The sequence below is a fragment of the Solanum verrucosum genome, unplaced genomic scaffold (assembly GCF_900185275.1).
Source record: "Solanum verrucosum unplaced genomic scaffold, falcon-dt-bn FXZP01000094.1, whole genome shotgun sequence".
Taxonomy (NCBI): Eukaryota; Viridiplantae; Streptophyta; class Magnoliopsida; order Solanales; family Solanaceae; genus Solanum; species Solanum verrucosum.
This window is the reverse complement of record NW_026019970.1, coordinates 1,546,886-1,567,985: the sequence shown is the minus strand read 5'-3', so window position 1 is coordinate 1,567,985 and position 21,100 is coordinate 1,546,886. Positions and strand designations below refer to the sequence as shown.

The following is a 21,100-nucleotide window of genomic DNA, read 5'->3' as shown; positions in this document are numbered from 1 at the left end:
GTTATAAAATCAGAACGGGTATCTTTGGGGATTTGAATTTTAAAACCTTAAGATTTAACAGCAAATATTGACAAGTAAAATGAACACAATAAAGTAAAGAGGGAAAGAGAGTTGGGCCCAAATCTGGTTTTCCTGTCCGCCTGGGCCAGTATTTGGGCCCATTTTCGTTTTGGGCCTTTGGCCCATTTAAGTAATTTGTACCTGTCCTATTCTAGCATAATATAGGACCTATTTTCTTTTGGGGCCTAAAGGCCCAATATTCCTCCACCTGTCCTAAATTCTAATAAGATAGTAATAAATGAAATGACGAGGGCTTAGGCCCAAAATAACAAAATACAATCTCTTTTAAATAAAGAGTGGGCATTTAGCCCAATCTTTTCAATTCTCCTCGACATCAAATCCCTTCAACCCTGTTCATCGATTTTTATGACTGGCCGACTCGAAAAAAGAAAATTGGGCCCTCATGGCCCGATTCGAAGTGCGAAAAGGTGTAGGATTTGAATCCAACTCAGACTCCATACGAAATCACATGATACAGAAAAAGAGGAACAAATTAGCCAAATGAAAGAGACATGGAATAAATAATAAATTAATGAGATAAAATAAAACAATATAAAAGAGGCCACTACTCTAATCAACCAAAGCAAGGAAGACGTATATAGTCTAAAAAATGGAATAAAACCAATCGACTGCTCCAAACTTATCCAAGTGTTAAGGTCAATGGGGCATTAATTATATTACTTCAAACATGCAAATGAGTCATCAAAAGAAATAACAACAAGAGCGATGATACAAGTCTTAACCAAGTTAAGACCAAAATAGTAAACAAGTAATCATTGGATCAATTATATGAAAATGAGAAAGAAAAATAAAATAAAATAAAAATAGAAAGTTGGACCAGTAGCTATACTAATGAACATAGGGATCATATTCCATGTAATGGATGGGGAGGCAGTGATGAATTTTTTTTTTTAGAATGTTGAACATGCTATTTAACAATCTTCTTAACGAATTTAGCGACCAAATAAGGTAAGCAACACATACTAAACCGATATTCCTATGCGAACTCGCTTCTTTAGCAAATCCAAACATCAAAAGAGGTTAAGAGCATGTGTATGCCAATCCGCAAAGATGCTCGGAAAGAAAAGAAATAAACGACTTGGAAAGAAAACAAGAATTGCAACAAACTGTATCTTAAAGAAAAAATCAAAACCTTGCATTTCATAACTCAACTACAAATGGTGAGCACTTTCAAATTAAATTTAAACAAAATAGGACATAAACTCGATTTAAACAAAGCATGTTGGGCAGCAAGACAGTTCAAAAATTCAAAATGGGGGAGAAAATAGTGACTACATCAACAAAATATAGCTAAAAAAAAAAAAAAAAAGGACAAGCAACTTTCATACTAACTAGTTTAAAATTCCACCACCATTTTTTGAGAAGGAAAGCGCCATTAACAGTAGCCAAACAAGCACAAGGAAATAAACTTGGACATAAAAATCAAAGGCGAGCCAAACCATTAATCACCGCATTCCGAGCATAAATCACACACATAAACATACTCCACGCTTCAATTAACTAAAACACCAATTGGTGATGCGAAAATCTTTTATCAGACATTAGCAGTAACTCAAACAGAACTGAAGCATTCAAATGAATGAGAGGAGAGTCAATAGAAACCTTCAACTCTCACGCAAACATCAACCAAAATGAGCTAAGATCAAAGTGAAGCTTACCTTTTCGAGGGCAGCGAAATGGAGACCGAACGAGCCAAAGACGCAAACTTCCACCACCACAAGCTTGGACCTCGAAAAATTCCAATAAACAAGCAAAGCGAATAACAACAAAAAGGATAAGAAAATGGTCCTTCTTGCTATTTTTTATCTCTTATATATCTATCTTTTCCTATATGATTTTCACTCTATGTTTTTATATCGACAAAAAACTCTACCCTTTTCCAATTTTTCCCTTTTTCTTGACTCAAAACTGTTCGACCCTTTTTTCAATCTTTTCTCTCCCCTTCTTCAATAAAAAAAAGAGAGTATATATTGAATGGAATTAGGGCATAAAAGTGGGGATCAGGCGGGAGTTTTTAGGATGAGAACAAGGCCCATTAAATCAAAATTCAAAATCTTTTCACCAATTCGGTGAAGCACCTTTTTCTTGCGATTTTCGCCCATTCCGGAAGAGGAAAGGGAGACAGACGGCTGAGATGATTCGATTGTCCTTGGGGAGCGACGTGGATCGATCCCACAGCCCCAAGGACTGAATCGCTGCCTACTGTACGATATTCTGAGATCCTTGTCATTGGAGTGAAGAAGATGAACAGGGGTGGGGTCGGTGTAGCTGCTGTACGTTATATGTATTGCTGGGATTATTGTCATTTTATCACTGCTAACATTAGATGGGTCTTCCTTTTGTGAAGGGAAAATAATTTGGATCGGGTCGGGGGATTGGGGTGGAGTGGGCTGTGAATTAAAAGGGTGGGATTGGAAAAGGAGGGGTTGGCTGAAGGAATTGAAATGGAATTAGAATGGGAAAGGGGGTTTGAGCATTTGGATCATCTGAAGGAAACGGAAAAAGGCCCAACATTTTGGTCTTTAAAAATTCATCAAGATAGAATTGACTTTAAATTGGCCATACCAATTTAAATTAAAACCAACTGAAGATTAAAGATGTAGCAATAAGATCGGCTAGAGTTAGAAAAGTACGGATTAATATAATTAATTCATGAGCTCTTTAATTTTAACGAAATAAAATAATTAACTTAATTATAAACTAATTAACTTAACAATATAAATGACTAAATAACCAAATGTTTAAATAAAGCTAAAATCTTTTTTGAGACAATTTTCGAACATTCATAAAATATACTAACTAGACACATAACTATATAATAATTAACTTAATTATAAGCTAACTAATGAACTCAAAATTGTAAACTATTAAATAACTAAACAAACTAACCAAATATCTAATTAAACAAAATATTGTGAGACGACTTTTGAATATTTATAAAAAATGTACCAATTATATACGTAACACATATATTATTTTAAAAATTATAAATAAGTGATAAACTATTTAAAATGACTTGAAAATATTTATATATATATATATATATATTATTTTATTTTTTTATTTTTTTATTTTTTATTTTCTAAAACTAATTATTCGAAATCGTTTGAAATTAAAGAAGCTCGATGATTAATCTATATTGTGGAGGTCCAAAATTGGGTGTCAACAACAATCTCGACCCAATCCCAATGACCTGGCCCAAACCCTTGGTCAAGACAAGAGGATGCTCAGACGTGTGAATACAACAATAATTTCCAAACGCCAGAAGACGAAAAACAACCGACATCCACAATTCTACAGATGGTGTCTTCTCCGTCAACAGCAGCAGCCTGACGCGTGAGCATACATCGAGTAACGGTCTCAAACGGCGTCAATTGCGCGTGACCCGTACAGCTGTGCCTCGTCCCCTTCATACTCGAACAACTTTAGTCGCAGCAAGGCAGAGCCGCCTGCAAAATTGGTCCTGCCAGCAGCGTCCTCGGCTCTCTTGGATTGGCGCCACGTCGAGTACGAGGACGGGAGATCGATTCTAGCCATCCATTCCCCTTTCCTCTTCCGAAATAGGGAGAAAAATCCAGAAAAAAAATGTCGTCCCTGATCGGTGAAAAATTTTGAATTTTAAATTTGGAGGGGATCCATTCCTATTTGATTTTCCACCCTCCCCCCCCCCCCCCACAATCTACCCTAATAATCCCCTATATATATATTCTCTTCTTACTCTTGTTCCGGAAGATTTTTTTTTTTTTTTGGTTTTGGCTTCCATTGATGCAAAGAAATAGCTCAAAGGAAAATATATAAAAATACATATGAAATAGACACAAAATAGAGGGTCGAAATTAAGCGAGAGTCAGTCTTCTTAAACCATATAAATTTGGAGTCTAGATTTCGGGTTTCTTTCCAGCATTTTGCTCACCAAAGCTCATCGGCATTTGATTCAAAGTGGTGGAAGTTTCTTTGTGTTTAGTTCGTCTTCCCGGTTCGCTGCCCCAAAAAAGGTAATGTCTTCTCCTTTATCATATCCTCGTTGTCTCTTCTGCTATTTCAAAGTGGCATTTCGATGTTAGAAAACCTTTATGTTGTGGTTGTTTGCTGTTAGTTGACATTGTAGTGGATCACTAGTTTCGGATCTGCAGATTACATATTTTCTGGCCTTACTTTGTTATTATTATTGGTTGGTTTGTTCATGTTTGAAGTATGCAATTTTCTATAGCGTTGGTTGCTATCTCTCTAGTTGAATAAGAAAGCAAGATACGTATCTTTTCTATTTCATTTAGAGTTCGCTGTTGGTTATGAAGAAAATGGTTGGTTATGAAGAAAATGGTTGTTTATGCATATTACTTTTTTATGATAAGTTGAATGCTTGTTTATTATGGGCTGTTTTTGGGATTTTAGTTCTTCTTAACCTCATGTCGTCCCATTTTTGAGTTCGGTAATATCCATTCACGCCAGGAGAAGTATGCCTTGACCCGTTTGCTTTTCTTATTGATCACTATTATTAGAATATTTACTCTTTTAATACTTACTGTTGGGATTATAGTTAGGCATGCATGGTCTATTCAAAGTCGTTTAATCATTAGTTGGCCATGGCTTATTATTATTATTATTGTTATTATTATTGTTAGTTGGAAATCTTAGGATAAGGCACTAATTCATTTGCTCTTAGTGGTTTAAGGTTGTTGAAATATCATTTGTATTGATTTAAGTCCCTTTGTAATACACCTTGTCTTCTTACAATGTTTACATTGAAATGTGGTAGTACATAAATTCATTCTTATTTGGTATTTACTTATATTATACCATGATTCCTTACTTACAAGTTTTCATTTTTTTTTTATGTGACATCTGCCCGAGTTCACCATGAACTCCCATATGTTTTCTTGCATTTCGAGATAGGCCATAAAGGCCCCAATTCCTCCCTTCTCTCGAGTCAGCCCCCATGTTGAACAGTTGGTGTATAGATTGAAAGCAACAAATAGAGGCTGAAATTCGAATTTCCAAACTCCAAAAAGCCTGAAAAAGGGGTTGTATACACTGCTATACTTGATATATACAACGGTATACAAAAAATAAAATAAAAATAAAAATACAAGTGATACAAGTTAAATTCGGAGTTGCAGGCTGGAACACGCAAAAAATGCAGGTGTACAGGTTTAAATACAGATATACATGAACAAATGCAAGGATTCAGGCTCCAATTCATTCCGTATACATTGATATACACTCTGTGTATATGACTTTCTTAAGGTTAAAAAAAAATAGGCCCAAAGAAATTGTCAACAGGTCCAACAGTGGAAATGGGCCCAAGAGGTCAAAGGGAAGGTCCAGCAGAAAAATTTGGATTTAAATAGGCCCAAACCCATGATTGGGTATTTCTAGTATTAGGACAGGTTCACGAATTTGGGCCAAAAGTCCGAATTTGATTTTTCTTCTCCCTTATATTTATTTATATTTGTGTCGACTAACTCTTTTGTGTTTGGTTATTATTTAATTAAATTCCCCGAGAGAAATCATTTCCTCTTTTCTTATACTTAGTTTAAATATATAAATATTTTTTACTTACCACTTAGTTTTGCTTATACTCTTTAATTTGACTTGAACTTTACAAGTTATTTCCCTTTAGAATGACCCCCTTTTATTTATTTCCCCTTAAATCATTAATTAAAAAAGCAATAAATAAACAAATAAATAAAAAAGGAATTTCTTTTTACTTAGTTAATATTTCCTAAAACTAGTCAAAGTCATTTTAGTCAAATCGTCGGTCAACCGCAAGTTAGCGGACATTTCGAGGGCCTAACACCTTCTCGGAATGTATATTGAACTTTGAACCCTTTTATGTTTCAATTGATTTTATCTGTTTAAATCGTTTTGAAAACCTTAGGTTTTTTCTTGATTTTTACTAAAAAATTAAGTGGCGACTCTGTTCTTTTGGAAATTCGATTTCTCTTAAACCATAAGTTTAATTGACTTTTCGAAAACTAAGTCATTTTTATTTTATTTATATTTTCGAGTAAAACACCTAGTATTCAGATTCTTGCTTAAAACAAATTTCTAGTCTAATATTCTATGCTTGTTAATGTAGTTCAATTTACATACGTTACTTTTTTGTTTAATTCTAGTTACTATATTTCTTATGAAGAAGATGCAATTTCTTGGAATGATCAATCCTGCCTTAAGGGTCTGGTGATAGTCTTATAATCATGTATGTAGCTATGCATTTTAAAAGATGATCTGTGATGTTGGTTGCATTTTTAATTTATTCATTTATCTATTTATTGTTATTATTATTTTGGAGAAGAATCATGTGTTAAAGTCCTCACCCTCCCTTCTAAGACTATTAAAATGGATCCATATGTGGAGTTATGTATCTTCTCTGCAATGTTTATGTGATTATAATTAATTTTCTCAATGTAGTTAGTTATTAACGAAAGTGAGTATATTGCTCTTTGGTCTTGCTTCTTTTAGGAGCCTTCTTTGATGTGAATCCATTGGAGCATTGCATTACTTTCTTCCGTTGCTTTGTACAGTAGAGTATCGTGCTATTTTCGATTAAATCTAACTTGTGATTACAACATATCAACTTAGGCTGTTGGTTAGTTTCTCCGTTTGTATTGATTAAATCGTGAAATAGCTTTGGTTTGAGTTCATTCACTAGTAACAAATAAAATAGTTTAAGCTTACGTGATTAGTATATCTTACTCATTTTAGTTGGTTACATTTTAACTTGAAATATTTGCATAAATCTGGGTAATATTGTTATCTTTGTAAAAGCTCCTTAGTTGATTGGATTTGTTATTTTATATTATAGCAATGAATAATTATCAAATTTTATAGTTAAGTTGATATGAATTGTGAAGCCTTTGACTGATCCATTATTCTCTTCCTTGGCATGAACCCGTCTTTCCTCCCTTCGCATTTTGAGAGTGCCATAAAGGCTGAAAATCCTTTTATCGAGTCAGCCAACCTTGAGAAATCAAAGAACAAGTCTTCGGAGTTGACGTACAGGTCCTGGAAAGCAGAAAAATGAGCTGTATACATCTATATACACCGATATACAATTGATGTGTACAAAAAGGGGAATTGGGTTAAACCCCAAAAGTAGCTACGAATTTGGCCCAAGAAAGGCCCAAATTCAATTTCACTCCCTTACTCTTAAATTATTTAATTGTGATTATTTATTGTTCGCTGTTTATTAACTTTAACTTTAGAATTGTTAATTAACTTAATCGAATTCCCCAAAGATGAGCTATTTCTTTGTGTTGTTTTGTTTTAACAAATTTCATTTTATCAACTCTTGTATTTTTTTTTACATATTTAAATATGTTTGTAGTCAAAACTTTCACTTGTCTTTATTTAATTTAAAAGATGCTCTCTTTTATTAATTCAATTGGTTTAAGTTATTATCTTTGATATAATACAAATAAATTCTAATAAATTTAATTTTGTTAAAACCTTAATCACTTGCATTTTAATTCAAATGTCTCATTTTATGTCCTCTAAAAAATAAAATAAAATAAAATGTGTCATTTATTTAACTATTTTCTCAAAGTTAGTCAAATATTTTAAATTATTATTTTTTATGTTAAATTATTTTCCCAAAAAAAATAGTCAAATATTTAATCTTAGTCGTAGGATAACTGCATGTTAGCGGGCGTTTCAAATGCCTTAAAAACGTTCTTGAAGCATAAATAAGAACCTTTTACCATTTTTTCTAAAATTTTAAAGACTTAATCTGTTAGAGTCTTTTCAAATTAAGTTTTCTTAATTTCTTTAAAAAATTAAGTGGCGACTCTTTCTAAGTATTTTTCTCAAATTATTTTATACTTAGAACATTTCAAAAAGTGATTTTTCTAAAAATAGTAAAATTACGACGTAACAGAAATAAAGATGTTTGATCTGCAACAATACCTTGCAATTACAAAAATACTAATTAGTGCAAAACTAGAAAGCAATAAGTCGTTCATTCGGATATCCAATAAAGTTGGAACAAAGAAGATTAGTATGACTTTTGTTCAAAAATGACATACACAAATTGAGAAATGGTTCAATTTTTTTTTTTAAAAAAAGAAATAAGCCTACTATTTTTCTACACGATTGATGAGGGGGGAATATTCTTTTTCTTCTAATTTTTTCTTGTGAAATTTCTACTTCTATTTTTGGTTTTTGGTCTCCAACTAAACCGACCCCATCTTGGCTCTAGTTATTTTTTTGTTGACTAAGTGTTACTCTAGTGGAAGTCTCCCTAATTTTCCTCCTCCTCTGGTCTTTTGATAGATTCAAGTTCAACTGCCTACTGCATCTAGAGTCTTTTTTATGGACGTTTGGAGGATCCCACTATCTTTAATTAGAGGTTTTAAAATGATTTTTAATTTTTTTTAGAGAATGTATGCATATTATATTGAAATACTGATCATAAAAATAATACTAATTTTGTGACAAATTCATAAATATATTATTCTACTTATAATGTTAATGAACTTAAAGAAAAAGTTATAAATACCTAGGTTAAAAATTAAATTACATATAATATAAAAAGGTATTTCATATTGTGATATAACAAGAGTAAAATGGATAATGCATAGGAAAAAGGAGAGAGTTTGATTATTGTCCAAAGTTAAGGGGAATTTGATTTTAAAAGCAAAGATGGGGTATATACATATATATATATATATATATATATATATATATATATATAATGTAATTTTGCATCTCAACGTTTTATAGAAACCGACGGACTAACTGGCAGAAGCATGCAATTTCAGCAGTCCCTTGTCAACATGAAAAGCAATTCAATATATGCAGTTACATGCTAGAGCGGGAGCGGAGGCAACATGGGCCAGGAGTTCATCTGAACCCTATTCGATATTAAATTACACTATTTTATTCAGATAAGTGTGTTCTAAATCGGTGTATCATTTTAATGAATGAAGCAAGACCAAAGAGGAGACTTCCACAAGTGTTGTGCAGGAGTCAATGAATGAGAATCTTCAAAGTCTTCTACAAAATGAACCAAAAAGGGCTAACATCAAACAAGTAGAAGGAGGTAATTCAATCTCAATAAATGCATAATTATTTTTTTGTACTTTCTATACATGGTTAAAATTATATTTTATGTGTATATAGAAGATGTTGAACCTTTAATTCTTCATATTTTGAAATTCTTAGTAAATTTTTTGACTCTATCACTGTGTTGGAGCCTGGAGGTACTCCATAACAAGCTTACTGATGCTATGAATTTAATCAGACAAATAATGAAGTTGTTAAAGAAAAATAATAATATTTAGTAGAGTCGTGATCGATTTCCTTTACAAGATAATAACCCTACAACTTTTTTAAGGGGCATTTTTTATGAGGTGATTGTTCGTACTAAATCCTCATTACTCATGATAAATAATGCAACTAATGACTTCTAAGAATAAAGAGTAACATCCAACTTTTCTTATGAATGATTTTTGTATGACTAATGTTGATTATTGGTCTTTCCTTTGAGCATGCCAAGCTTTAATCCGTTTTGTGTTCAGTAGTTTTCGGAGTGATATTGTTACTTTAGTTATTACCCACGTCTCCCTTTTTAATTGGATCATGTATGTGTCTCATCTAATTGTGCCTTGCATAACTTTTGATGCTCTCCACATGTCATGACTTTATTGGTCCGCATGTCTTGTCTATTGTTACTCTATATATACAAACAACTTTAATTTGAAATTATATTTTTCAATGTATAAACTTCATATTAAGTCAAATGAAAAAATAAACAGAGCGAGTAGTTAAAAACTAATTGGTGGTGAATTAAGAAGAAGAGTGTCTTTCTTTTGTAGTCTGAGGAGAAATCTAATCAATCTTTTCAACAATTTATAACCATACAATTCCAACAATAATTTCATATCTACTTCTATTCATCAACCAAAATATATAATCATTTTCCATTACTCAATCGTTGAAGAAATTTAATTTATGATATAATTCAAATAAAATAGAAATTTTAGCTCAAATCTTAATAATATGAAGCTAGAAGTCGTGATATAGTTAAACTGTTATAGAAAAAATAGCTTCCGCTCATAGGCCATAAATGAGGTAATTAATTTTCATAGTATTTTTAAAAATATCTTCTTTAACACTTGAAAGTGATAATTTAGTAGAGTGTTGATAGAACAAAAGTCTCGCCCAAAAAATGACAGATTGTTGATAGCAAAATACACAAAATTACATTGTAGCTTTGTAGAAATATCGTACTAAACACAACATTAATTATGAGTAGAAAAAGAAGAAGAAGAAGAAGAAGAGTGAAATGATAAGGATACGAAATTCATATGAAAGTTTTGAGTCACGAGCATAGAAAAATGAATCAAAGTGGGTTCGTGGATTCGGACAAATTCAGTAGTTTCTTCGTAGATCCTATATTTGTATTAGAAGAATTTTATATATATATTAACTTGTGAACCCCATAACAAAATTGATTGATGACTTAATTGTAAGGAAGGGGTCGTAGAATACTTTCCACACTAGTGTTTCAACAAAAGTTTCTCATTTTTTTAAAAAAAGAAAGTATGTTTTGCAATATTTTTCTCTTCTATCCTAAAGTTTAGAACCCCCAAACTTCTAATCCTTGCTCCGCCTCAGCGGTTGCAATTACAACCTTTTGAAAATATCTAATAAAGTTGGAACAATACAAAGAAGATTAGCCTGGCCTTTACTCAAAGATGACATTTACAAATTGAGAAATGATTCAAAAAAAAATTAAAACAAAGAAGAAAGAAATAAGCCTACTATTTTTCTACACGGTTGATGAGGGTTGAATATTCTTTTTCTTCTCATTTTTTCTTGTGGAATTTCTACATCTTTTTTTAGTTTTTGGTCTCCAACTAAACCGAACCCATCTTGGCTCTTGTTATTTCTTTTGTTGACTTAGGGTGTGTTTGGTATGAAGGAAAACATTTTCCGGAAAATGTTTTCCAATTTTCTTATGTTTGGTTAGACTAAATGTTTTAGAAAATGTTTTCCAAATCAACTCATTTTCCTCAAATTTAAGGAAAATAACTTCCCTTCTAAACTTAAGGAAAACATTTTCCAAAACTCTCTTCCAACTTCAAATTACAATTACTTTTTTGTTGAAAAAATCAATTTATTTTGTCCCTACCCTCAAACCACCCTCCCCCCCCAAAAAAAAAAAAATAATAATTTTAAAGCTTGTTTTTAAATTCAATTTTTTTACCCCACTCTCACCCCTACCCCCACCCCCTCGCAAAAAAAAATATTAAAAATTGTTTTTAAAAGATATTTCTAATTTCAATTTTTTACTCCCACCCACTACCCTGCCCCCCCCCCCCCATCAACCCCCCTATCAGTCCCCAATCCCCTTCAAAAAGAAGAAAAAAAACTAAATTTATTTTTAAAAAATATTTTCAACTTCAAATTTTTATTTTTTTCATCCCAATCCTCGATCACCCACGCCCCTCTCCGGTCACACACACACCCCCCCAAAAAAAAAAAATTGAGTTTGTTTTTAAAATATATTTACAAATTCAAAATTTCAGTTTTTCACCCTACCCTCGACCCCCCACCCACCCACTCCTACCCCACCCCCCAAAAAAATAATAATTTAAGTTTGTTTTTAAAAAATATTCTCAACTTCAAAATTTCATTTTTTTCATCCTACCCTTGACCCCCCCCCCCCAACCCACCTCCTACCCAGCCCCCCCCAGCCCCCCCCCCCCCCAAAAAAAAAAATAATAATTTAAGTTTGTTTTTAAAAAATATTTTCAATTTCAAAATTTCATTTTTTCACCCCTACCCAGTCCCCCCACCCCACCCAACCCCTACCAACACCCCCCCTCACGCCCAAAAAAAATTTTATTTTATTTTTAAAATATATTTTCAACTTCAAAATTTTATTTTTTCACCCCAACCCTCGAGCCCTCCACCCACCCCACCCCCCTACCATCTCCCAGCCCCCACCCCCCAAAAAAAAAATTAAGTTTGTTTTTTAAAAATAATTTCAACTTCAAAATTTCAATTTTTCACCCCTACCCTCGACCCCCCCCCTTCACCCACCCCCTACCACCCCCACCCCCAAAAAAAATTTAAGTTTGTTTTTAAAAACTATTTTCAATTTCAAAAATTATTTTCTACTCTAGTAAAAATAAAAAATATTTTTACATTCATAAATCAAACACTAAAAATCTTTTCTGGAAAATATTTTCTACTCACCAACCAAACATGAGAAAATAAGTCAAAAATCAACTTGTTTTCCAGGAAAACATTTTCCTTCATACCAAACACACCCTTAGTGTTACTCTAGTGGAAGTCTCCCTAATTTTCCTTCTCCTCTGGTCTTTTGGTAGATTCAAGTTCAACTTTCTTATTGCATCTTGAGTATTTTTTTCATAGACGTTCCGAGGATCCTTCTATCTTTAATCAGAGGTTTTAAAATATTTTTTTATATATAAAAAAAGTTGAGAAATAGACCTCTTTTGGCACAAAAAAAATTGATAAGTCAATCAGGTAATTGTCGGATACTACAACAACAACATATTCAATGAGTGCAGATTCATAATGAGTTTTTATTAAAAAAGCATTTCTTTTCACATAATGATATAGCCTGAGCAAAGTAGACCACATTATACTGGTTAGAAATTGAGCTACCTATCAATGGGTACCGCTATGTCGTCGATTTGACAGTTAATTAGCTCCTTCAACGATTAGGTAATGGAAAATGACTATATTTTGGTTGAATAGTAGATATGAAATTTATAACCATACAATTCCAATCATCTTAACAATTTCATAAATGAAGCAAGACCAAAGAGGAGACTTCAAAGTCTTCCACAGAATGAACTAAAAGGACTAACACATCAAACAAGTAGAAGGAGTTCATATAAATGCGTAGTTAATCCTTTTTTAGTTCCTTCTAATTGCATACTTTGAGTCATATCCACCTAACAATTTGCATTAAAATGATGACAACTCTGTACTTTCTATGGCTTTTCTTGATTCCCTTGTTTCAAATCTTATCAGGATATCACATTTTCTTGGTTTCCTCTCAATGTCTTCACGATCAAAAGTCGTTGTTGCTGCAGTTGAAGGGCAGCCTTCAGTATGATTCTAGTTTTTCAAATAAATTAGCAAAATGGAATCAGAAGACAAGTGAATGTTGCAATTGGGATGGGGTTACATGCGATCTCTCTGGTCATGTGATTGCCTTGGAACTGGATTATGAGACAATTTCTGGTGGAATTGAGAATTCAAGTTCTCTTTTCAGTCTCCAGTATCTTGAGAAGCTAAATTTGGCTTACAACAGGTTCAGTGTTGGCATACCAGTTGGTATAGGCAACCTCACGAACTTGAAGTACCTCAATTTATCCAATGCTGGTTTTGTCGGGCAAATTCCTATGTCATTACCAAGATTAAAAAGGCTAGTTACTCTTGATCTCTCAACTCTTTTCCCTGACTTTGATCATCCACTTAAACTTGAGAATCCCAATTTGAGACATTTCATTGAGAACTCAACAGAGCTTAGAGAGCTTTACCTTGATGGGGTTGATCTTTCATCTCAGAGGACTGAGTGGTGTCAATCTTTATCTTCATATTTGCCTAAATTGACTATCTTGAGTTTGCGTGCTTGTCAAATTTCAGGCCCTATTGATGAATCACTTTCTAAGCTTCTCTTTCTCTCTTTCATCCGTCTTGACGGGAACAATCTCTCTACCACAGTTCCTGAATATTTTGCCTATTTCTCGAACTTGACTACCTTGACCCTCCGCTCTTGTAATCTGCATGGAACATTTCCGGAAAGAATCTTTCAGGTACAAGCTCTAGAGATTTTGGACTTCTCAGATAACGAGTTGCTTAGTGGCAGAATTCCAAATTTTCCTCGAAATGGATCCTTGATGGAGCTATCACTAAGCTACACAAACTTTTCTGGTTCATTACCAGAGTCCATTTCGAACCTTCAGAACCTGTCCAGGTTGGAGCTTTCCAATTGCAATTTCAATGGATCAATACCTTCCACAATGGCAAGCCTTAAAAATCTTGTTTATTTGGATTTCTCCTTCAACAACTTCACTGGTTTTATCCCATATTTCCGACAGTCCAAGAAACTCACCTACTTAGACCTGTCACGTAATGGTCTAACTGGTCTCTTGTCTAGAGCTCATTTTGAAGGACTCTCAGAACTTGTTTACATAAATTTAGGGAACAATTTACTCAACGGGAACCTTCCTGAATATATATTTGAGCTCCCCTCCTTGCAGCAGCTTTTTCTTAACAGCAATCAATTTGTCGGCCAGGTTGACGAATTCCGCAATGCATCCTCCTCTCTGTTGGATAGAATTGATTTGGCAAACAACCACCTGAATGGATCGATTCCCAAGTCCATGTTTGAAATTGGGAGGCTTAAGGTCCTCTCACTTTCTTCCAACTCCTTTAGGGGGATCGTGCCCCTCGACCTCATTGGGAGGCTGAGCAACCTTTCAAGACTGGAGCTTTCTTACAATAACTTGACTGTTGATGCAAGTAGCAGAAATTCAGCCTCTTTCACATTTCCCCAGTTGAACATATTGAAACTAGCTTCTTGTAGGCTGCAAAAGTTCCCTAATCTCAAGAACCAGTCAAGGCTGATCCACTTAGACCTTTCAGACAACCAAATAAGGGGAGCAATACCAAATTGGATTTGGGGAATTGGCAGTGGAAATCTGGCTCACCTGAATCTTTCCTTCAATCAGCTGGAGTACATGGAACAGCCTTACAATGCTTCCAGCAATCTTGTTGTCCTTGACTTGCATTCCAACCGTTTAAAAGGTGACTTACCAATTCCACCTTCCTCTGCTATCTATGTGGACTATTCGAGCAATAATTTAAACAATTCCATCCCACTAGATATTGGATATTCTCTTGCTCTTGCCTCCTTTTTATCGGTAGCAAACAATAGCATCACTGGAATAATTCCTGAATCCATTTGCAATGTCAGCTACCTTCAAGTTCTTGATTTCTCTAACAATGCCTTGAGTGGAACAATACCACAATGTCTACTGGAATATAGTACAACTCTTGGAGTGCTGAATCTAGGGAACAATAGACTCCATGGTGTTATTCCAGATTCATTTCCAATTGGTTGTGCTCTAAAAACTTTAGACCTCAGTAGGAATACCTTTGAAGGGAAGCTACCAAAATCGCTCGTCAACTGCACGTTGTTGGAGGTCCTGAATGTTGGAAATAACCGTCTTTTTGATCGTTTCCCATGCATGTTGAGGAACTCAACCAGCCTGAAGGTCCTAGTCTTGCGCTCCAATAAATTCAATGGAAATCTTACGTGTAATAAAACCAGAAATAGTTGGAAGAATCTCCAGATCATAGATATAGCTTCCAACTATTTTACTGGTATGTTGAATGCAGAATTCTTTTCAAATTGGAGAGGAATGATGGTAGCAAATGATTACGTGGAGACAGGACGCAATCACATCCAGTATAAGTTCCTCCAACTAAGTAACTTGTACTATCAGGACACTGTGACATTAACCATCAAAGGCATGGAGCTGGAGCTTGTGAAGATTCTCAGGGTGTTCACATCTATTGATTTCTCTTCAAATAGATTTCAAGGAGTGATACCAGATACTATTGGGAATCTTAGCTCACTTTATGTTCTGAACCTATCACACAATGCCCTTGAAGGACCAATTCCAAAATCGATTGGGAAGCTACAAATGCTTGAATCACTAGACCTGTCAACAAACCACCTATCCGGGGAGATCCCATCAGAGCTTGCAAGTCTCACATTCTTAGCAGCTTTGAACTTATCGTTCAACAAATTGTTTGGCAAAATCCCATCGACTAATCAGTTTCAAACATTCTCAGCAGATTCCTTTGAAGGAAACAGTGGCCTATGCGGGCTCCCTCTCAACAACAGTTGTCAAAGCAATGGCTCAGAGTCCCTGCCTCCACCAACTTCGCTACCAGACTCAGATGATGAATGGAAGTTCATTTTCGCAGCTGTTGGATACGTAGTAGGGGCAGCAAACACCATTTCACTTCTGTGGTTTTACGAGCCAGTGAAGAAATGGTTTGATAAGCATATGGAAAAATGCTTGCTTTGGTTTTCAAGAAAGTGATCCTTAAACCCAAAATGATGAGTTTATTTAATCCTTGCTTTGTTATAATAACATTCAAGATCCAAATTCAAGTCACTTTGTTATTTCCCTTGGTGAATGTATAAAATTTTCTAATATCAGAAACAGCACCCACTTTTGGATTGAATAGCTTCCCACATTGCCTGCAACACATTGATAAATTAGCTCTATGCCGACATATTCTTCTATATTTGTATACACAAAAAAGAGAGAAAATGAAGACGTTGTGGCAAGTGACGTGAATCTGTCGAAGAGAAAAGCTAGAAGGCAATGAAAATGTTAGTAATGAACTATCACATCCCCTTGACAATCAAAGTAGTGCAATATGAATGACCATGTCTAATTGGGATAAAAAGAGTATTAACTTAATACATCACTAAACTATAACCAGTTGGATACCATATACAGTTTCCAAGCCACCATATTGTAGAGTGCAACACCGCCATATCTACTGGAATATAGTACAAATCATGGAGTTATAAATCTAGGGAACAAAATAGTCTTTATGGTGTTAATACCAGATTCATTTCCAATTAGTTGTTCTCTACAAACTTTAGACCTAATTTAGCAAAAATCACTGGTTATTGGTTAATTGTCATTTCCAACTGGTTGTTCTCTACAAACTTTAGACCTAATTGAGCAAAAATCACTGGTTATTGGTTAATTGAGTGCAGAATGCTTACTGAATTGGAAAGGAATGATTGTTGAAGATGAAGTTTGTGCAAATTCTCAGAGTCTACACATGTATTGATTTCTCTTCAAACAGTTTTCAAGGTTCTAGAGAATTTCAGCTCACTTAACGTTCTGAACTTGTCACACAATGCCCTACAGAGACCAATTCCAAAATCAATTGGGAAGCTAAAAATGTTTGAATGACTAGACCTGTCCTGCAACAAGCTATCTGGAGAAATCACTGCAGAGCTTGAAAATCTCACAATTCATAGCATATCTGAATTTATCATTCAACAAATTGTTTGGCTGAATTCCGTCAATCAATCAATTTCTCACATATTCTCAGAAGCAAATAGGCCTATGCGGGTTGCTTCTTGAAGATTGAATAAGCAAATGACTCTGAGCTGCTGCTGCTCTCACCAAATCTTGTACTGCATTTCTGAAAAAATTACTCCTCTGTTCCAATATCCAATTTACGTGGTAATTTTAAACCGTTTGAATATCGAAATTCGGAAAGTGAGTATTTGACAAGCACACGAGTTGCCGCTTACGCCTTGCTGGGAATTGGGATTGCATAAATCAAAGCCCAACATCGCAAAAGCCCAATAAGTCACGCTTCATGTTTGGCCCAGGCCCTCAAGCTTAGTATTATTATTATTATTAAATTAAATATAAATATATTGAACCCCAGCCCCACTGTCCACTACGATTAGGGTTTGGTTTTTCCAAAGGTTAGCAGACGTTCAATTTCTCTGTCGCCATGAGAGCTAAGGTACCATTTTTCACTATGTGAAAGCTAAATCATCCATTATTGCTTCTATGTTCGTCGCATTAACTGATAATTCAATGTTTGTATGTATAATGTCTTTTATCGATTGATAAATTAAAATTGTGTGATAATATTTACAGTGGAAGAAGAAGAGAATGAGGAGGTTGAAGAGGAAGCGCCGAAAGATGAGACAAAGATCCAAGTAGTCCCTTTCCTACTTTGTTCGTGGCGTTTGATTGCCTTTTGTTCTAGGGTTTTGAATCTTATTTTGTTCCTAAAATTTCTCAGTTACTGATGAAAAAACTTGAATTTGTTATTTCTCTTACATTTGGAAGTTTTTATCGGAGTTCTTCGGTTATTCGATATCTCTTTGGCAGCTTTTAGCTACTCCATTAATTGAGTAGTGTATCCAATGTGATTTGAATTGAATTCTGTGCAAGCTTCTCTTTTGGAGTTGGCCTGTATTGAACTTAGGCTACTTGATTAAGGTCATGTTGGAGCCATCTATTGTCTGCTGTAGGAGTTTGATAAACGCTGAACTGGATTCTCTAGAGCTTTAACGGATGTTCATTGTTAATGATTGATGCTCGATTCTCTAGAGCTTTAACGGGTGTATTTTATTGTTAGATGATTGATACTGGATTCTCTAGAGCTTTAACGGATGTCTTTCATTGTTAGATGATTGATACTGGAATCTCTAGGGCTTTAATGGATGTATTTCATGGTTAGATGATTGATGCTCTAGAGCTTTAACGAATGTATTTCTCGTTAGATGATGGATGCTGGCTTCTCTTGAAAGAAAAGCTAAAATTATTTCATGGTACAACTTTAGGGATTGAACCTTTAGCTTTTAATAGAAGTTCTCCTTCTAGGATTATGATTAGTGGTCTTCCCTTTAGAGGACATAAAATGCTCAACTTTCGCAAGTACTTTTACTAGAACCTTTAGTTGCCATCCTGGATGGTGTTTGTCTTATGTTATAGATTCTTGTTATTTATCGACCTTTCTAAAACAAGTTATTGATATAGGATAGTTTTGGTTCTCAAGTTTTGGTAGCTACTCATTAGGTGCAACAACATATCCGATATAGTTCCACAAGGTATCTTGTCTGAAGGACGGGTACTTCAATGGGCTAACCTTGTGAATCATCCTTCTTCAAGGATGGGTACTAGCTGACTGATTAAGAAGTTAACCAGTGAAATGCTATATGATGTTTCCTACAATTGAGCAAATGATCCATTAATTAGGAACAAATTTGTTGCCTGTGTAGGAGTGAGTGATGGATTTATCGACTCCATAATTGTAATGAGATCCATTATCCATACACTAATTAGTATTGAAATGAAATGGACCTAAATAGGCTGGAATACTACAGAGTATTTCCATGTAGCTGAGGTTGAACTAATTTGTGACTGAGATGTGGTCGATGGATTATTGAAATGAAATGAACCTACATTATACTTGCAATGTGTGAGATTTGCAAATGTGACATTACTCTGCTTTGCACATCTTGTGCAGTTGTTGAAGATCAATTGAAACGTTTTCCTCCCTAGATGTGTGGAATATTTTCTGTTGAAGTACATGTTTCTTTTTGTGAAATAATAAAATAGAGATAGTATTATTATTAATACTCTCTCTTGGACAAGTAAAGATGGATAGGGGAGTAATAATAAACACTACAAATCTCAGCTGTTGGATGGAACAATGTCACATTATTACAATTACAAACATAGGACGGGTAATATTATACATGGGAATAGAAATACATTAAAGAGTTATGAAATTTTAATATCTACGGTAAATGGAGTTCAAAGTTGGTTTTGAGGTTGAGAATTTTTTTTAGCAAAATCCTTCTAATAAAGGATGTATTTCCTTCGGTGTTTATGTATTGTATTTGTCAAATTACAATTGCTATTTTGAAGAATAAATTTTATAACATAAAATGTGAAATCGGGGTTGAAGCTCTCACCTTACCAACAAGCCGAGAGTTGATGGCTATTGATCACGACTACTATCATGAGACATGACGTTGTTAAGCAATTGTATGAGAAGTGCCATGAGGCCGCTCTTATAATATTTGGCCTAGTCTCTAGAGCTTTCATGAATAACCAAGCACACATATTTCTATAAGTTAAATATTATCAATCTGAGTTTGATTTATAGTCGAAAAGACACCAAACCTATTACATTTTTTGATGTTTTTAAATCCAACAAATTTTACTCATCTTTCTATAAGATCTTTAATTTAAAATAGTGAGGGATTGAAGTGTTATTTAAAATATTTTAACACTTAGGTCTAGTCTAATACAACCACTTGTTATTAAGGGTATACATGGCCGGGTTGGTTTGAATTTTTCAAATATCAAACCAAATCATTTCTATCGGATTTTTAAATCTATAAACCAAACCAAACCAATAAAACTCGGGGTTTTTCAACTTCGGGTTTTTTCGGGTTTTTTCGGGTTTTTCGGATTTTCAGGTTTTTTCCGGAAAAGTATTCATACAAACATATAATTTACTTGTATTTCAAATATTTCTTTAGTCCTACCAAAATACAACTATCTAAGGTGTTTTTTTAAAAAATAATACAAAATATTATATGAGTAATGATACTAAAATATCCAACAAAAAATAATAATAATGAAATTGTGTAAAACAAATATTGCAATTAACAAGTCATAATAAAAATGATCATAATTTAAAAGTATTAAATCATGCTAAAATAAGTTTAATAAGTATTAGTTACATGACTAAATATTAAAGGAAGTTAAAATTAGATTATGTATTTGAATAAACCAATGTAAAACCATAGAACAAATATTCAATATTATTGTCATTCTTAGTGTTGAATTGATTATTTTTTTTGCTTTAGTATTAATTTAATTTTGATTTAAGCTTTATTATAATTATCAATATCTGTGGACTATAATCTTTATTGAACCATTTAGAATTCTAAGTTTCAAACTTGAAATAATAATATATTAAAAGATAAAAACTATGAAAAAGTATAAGAAATATTTAAAAATTATATCAAAATAAATATTTTTATGTATAAAATAAAATTTTAAAATTATATATATAATGTCGGGTTGGTTTGGTCTCGGGTTGTTTTTTTTTAGTTAAAACCAAACCAATCAAAATATAGTCGGGGTTTTTTTTTCCAATACCAAACCAAATCAAACCAACCACTAGTCGGGTTTTTTTCTCGGTTTGACTCGATTTGCGGTTTGATTCGATTTTCGATTCGATTTTGTACCCCTACTTGTCATCTATATGTTTAGCTAGTAATGGCAATTGATATTATTGTTGGAGGTCAAAGTGTAAAACCCACTCCTTCAACTATAAATAATCCCTCAAAATCTCCAGCGAAAACAGACCAAACAAAATTGCTACAATCTCACATTTCCTACTCTCCCTCACGTTTCATTTTCCTTTTTTTAGCCTTTTTTTTTATCTTATT

At 33.7% G+C, this 21,100-nt stretch overlaps 1 protein-coding gene and 2 non-coding genes across 3 annotated transcripts; all 3 read left to right on the top strand.

The window, feature by feature from the left end:
• Positions 1-8,032: 8,032 nt before the first annotated feature.
• On the top strand, positions 8,033-8,132 carry LOC125817185 (U6 spliceosomal RNA). The gene has a single exon (XR_007442281.1). It is a non-coding gene; the product is annotated as a U6 spliceosomal RNA (small nuclear RNA).
• A 2,582-nt stretch (positions 8,133-10,714) lies between these two features.
• Positions 10,715-10,814, top strand: LOC125817184 (U6 spliceosomal RNA). Its single transcript, XR_007442280.1, has one exon. It is a non-coding gene; the product is annotated as a U6 spliceosomal RNA (small nuclear RNA).
• Positions 10,815-13,010: 2,196 nt separating this feature from the next.
• On the top strand, positions 13,011-16,326 carry LOC125817054 (receptor-like protein 7). Its single transcript, XM_049496640.1, has one exon. The coding sequence runs from the start codon at positions 13,032-13,034 to the stop codon at positions 16,179-16,181; it is 3,150 nt and encodes a 1,049-aa protein (XP_049352597.1). The 5' UTR covers positions 13,011-13,031; the 3' UTR covers positions 16,182-16,326.
• The last annotated feature ends 4,774 nt before the right edge of the window (positions 16,327-21,100 follow it).

What these genes read in the sequence shown, in the direction of transcription:
- LOC125817054 (XM_049496640.1), top strand. Translation starts at nt 13,032, where the DNA reads ATGATGACAACTCTGTACTTTCTATGGCTTTTCTTGATTCCCTTGTTT.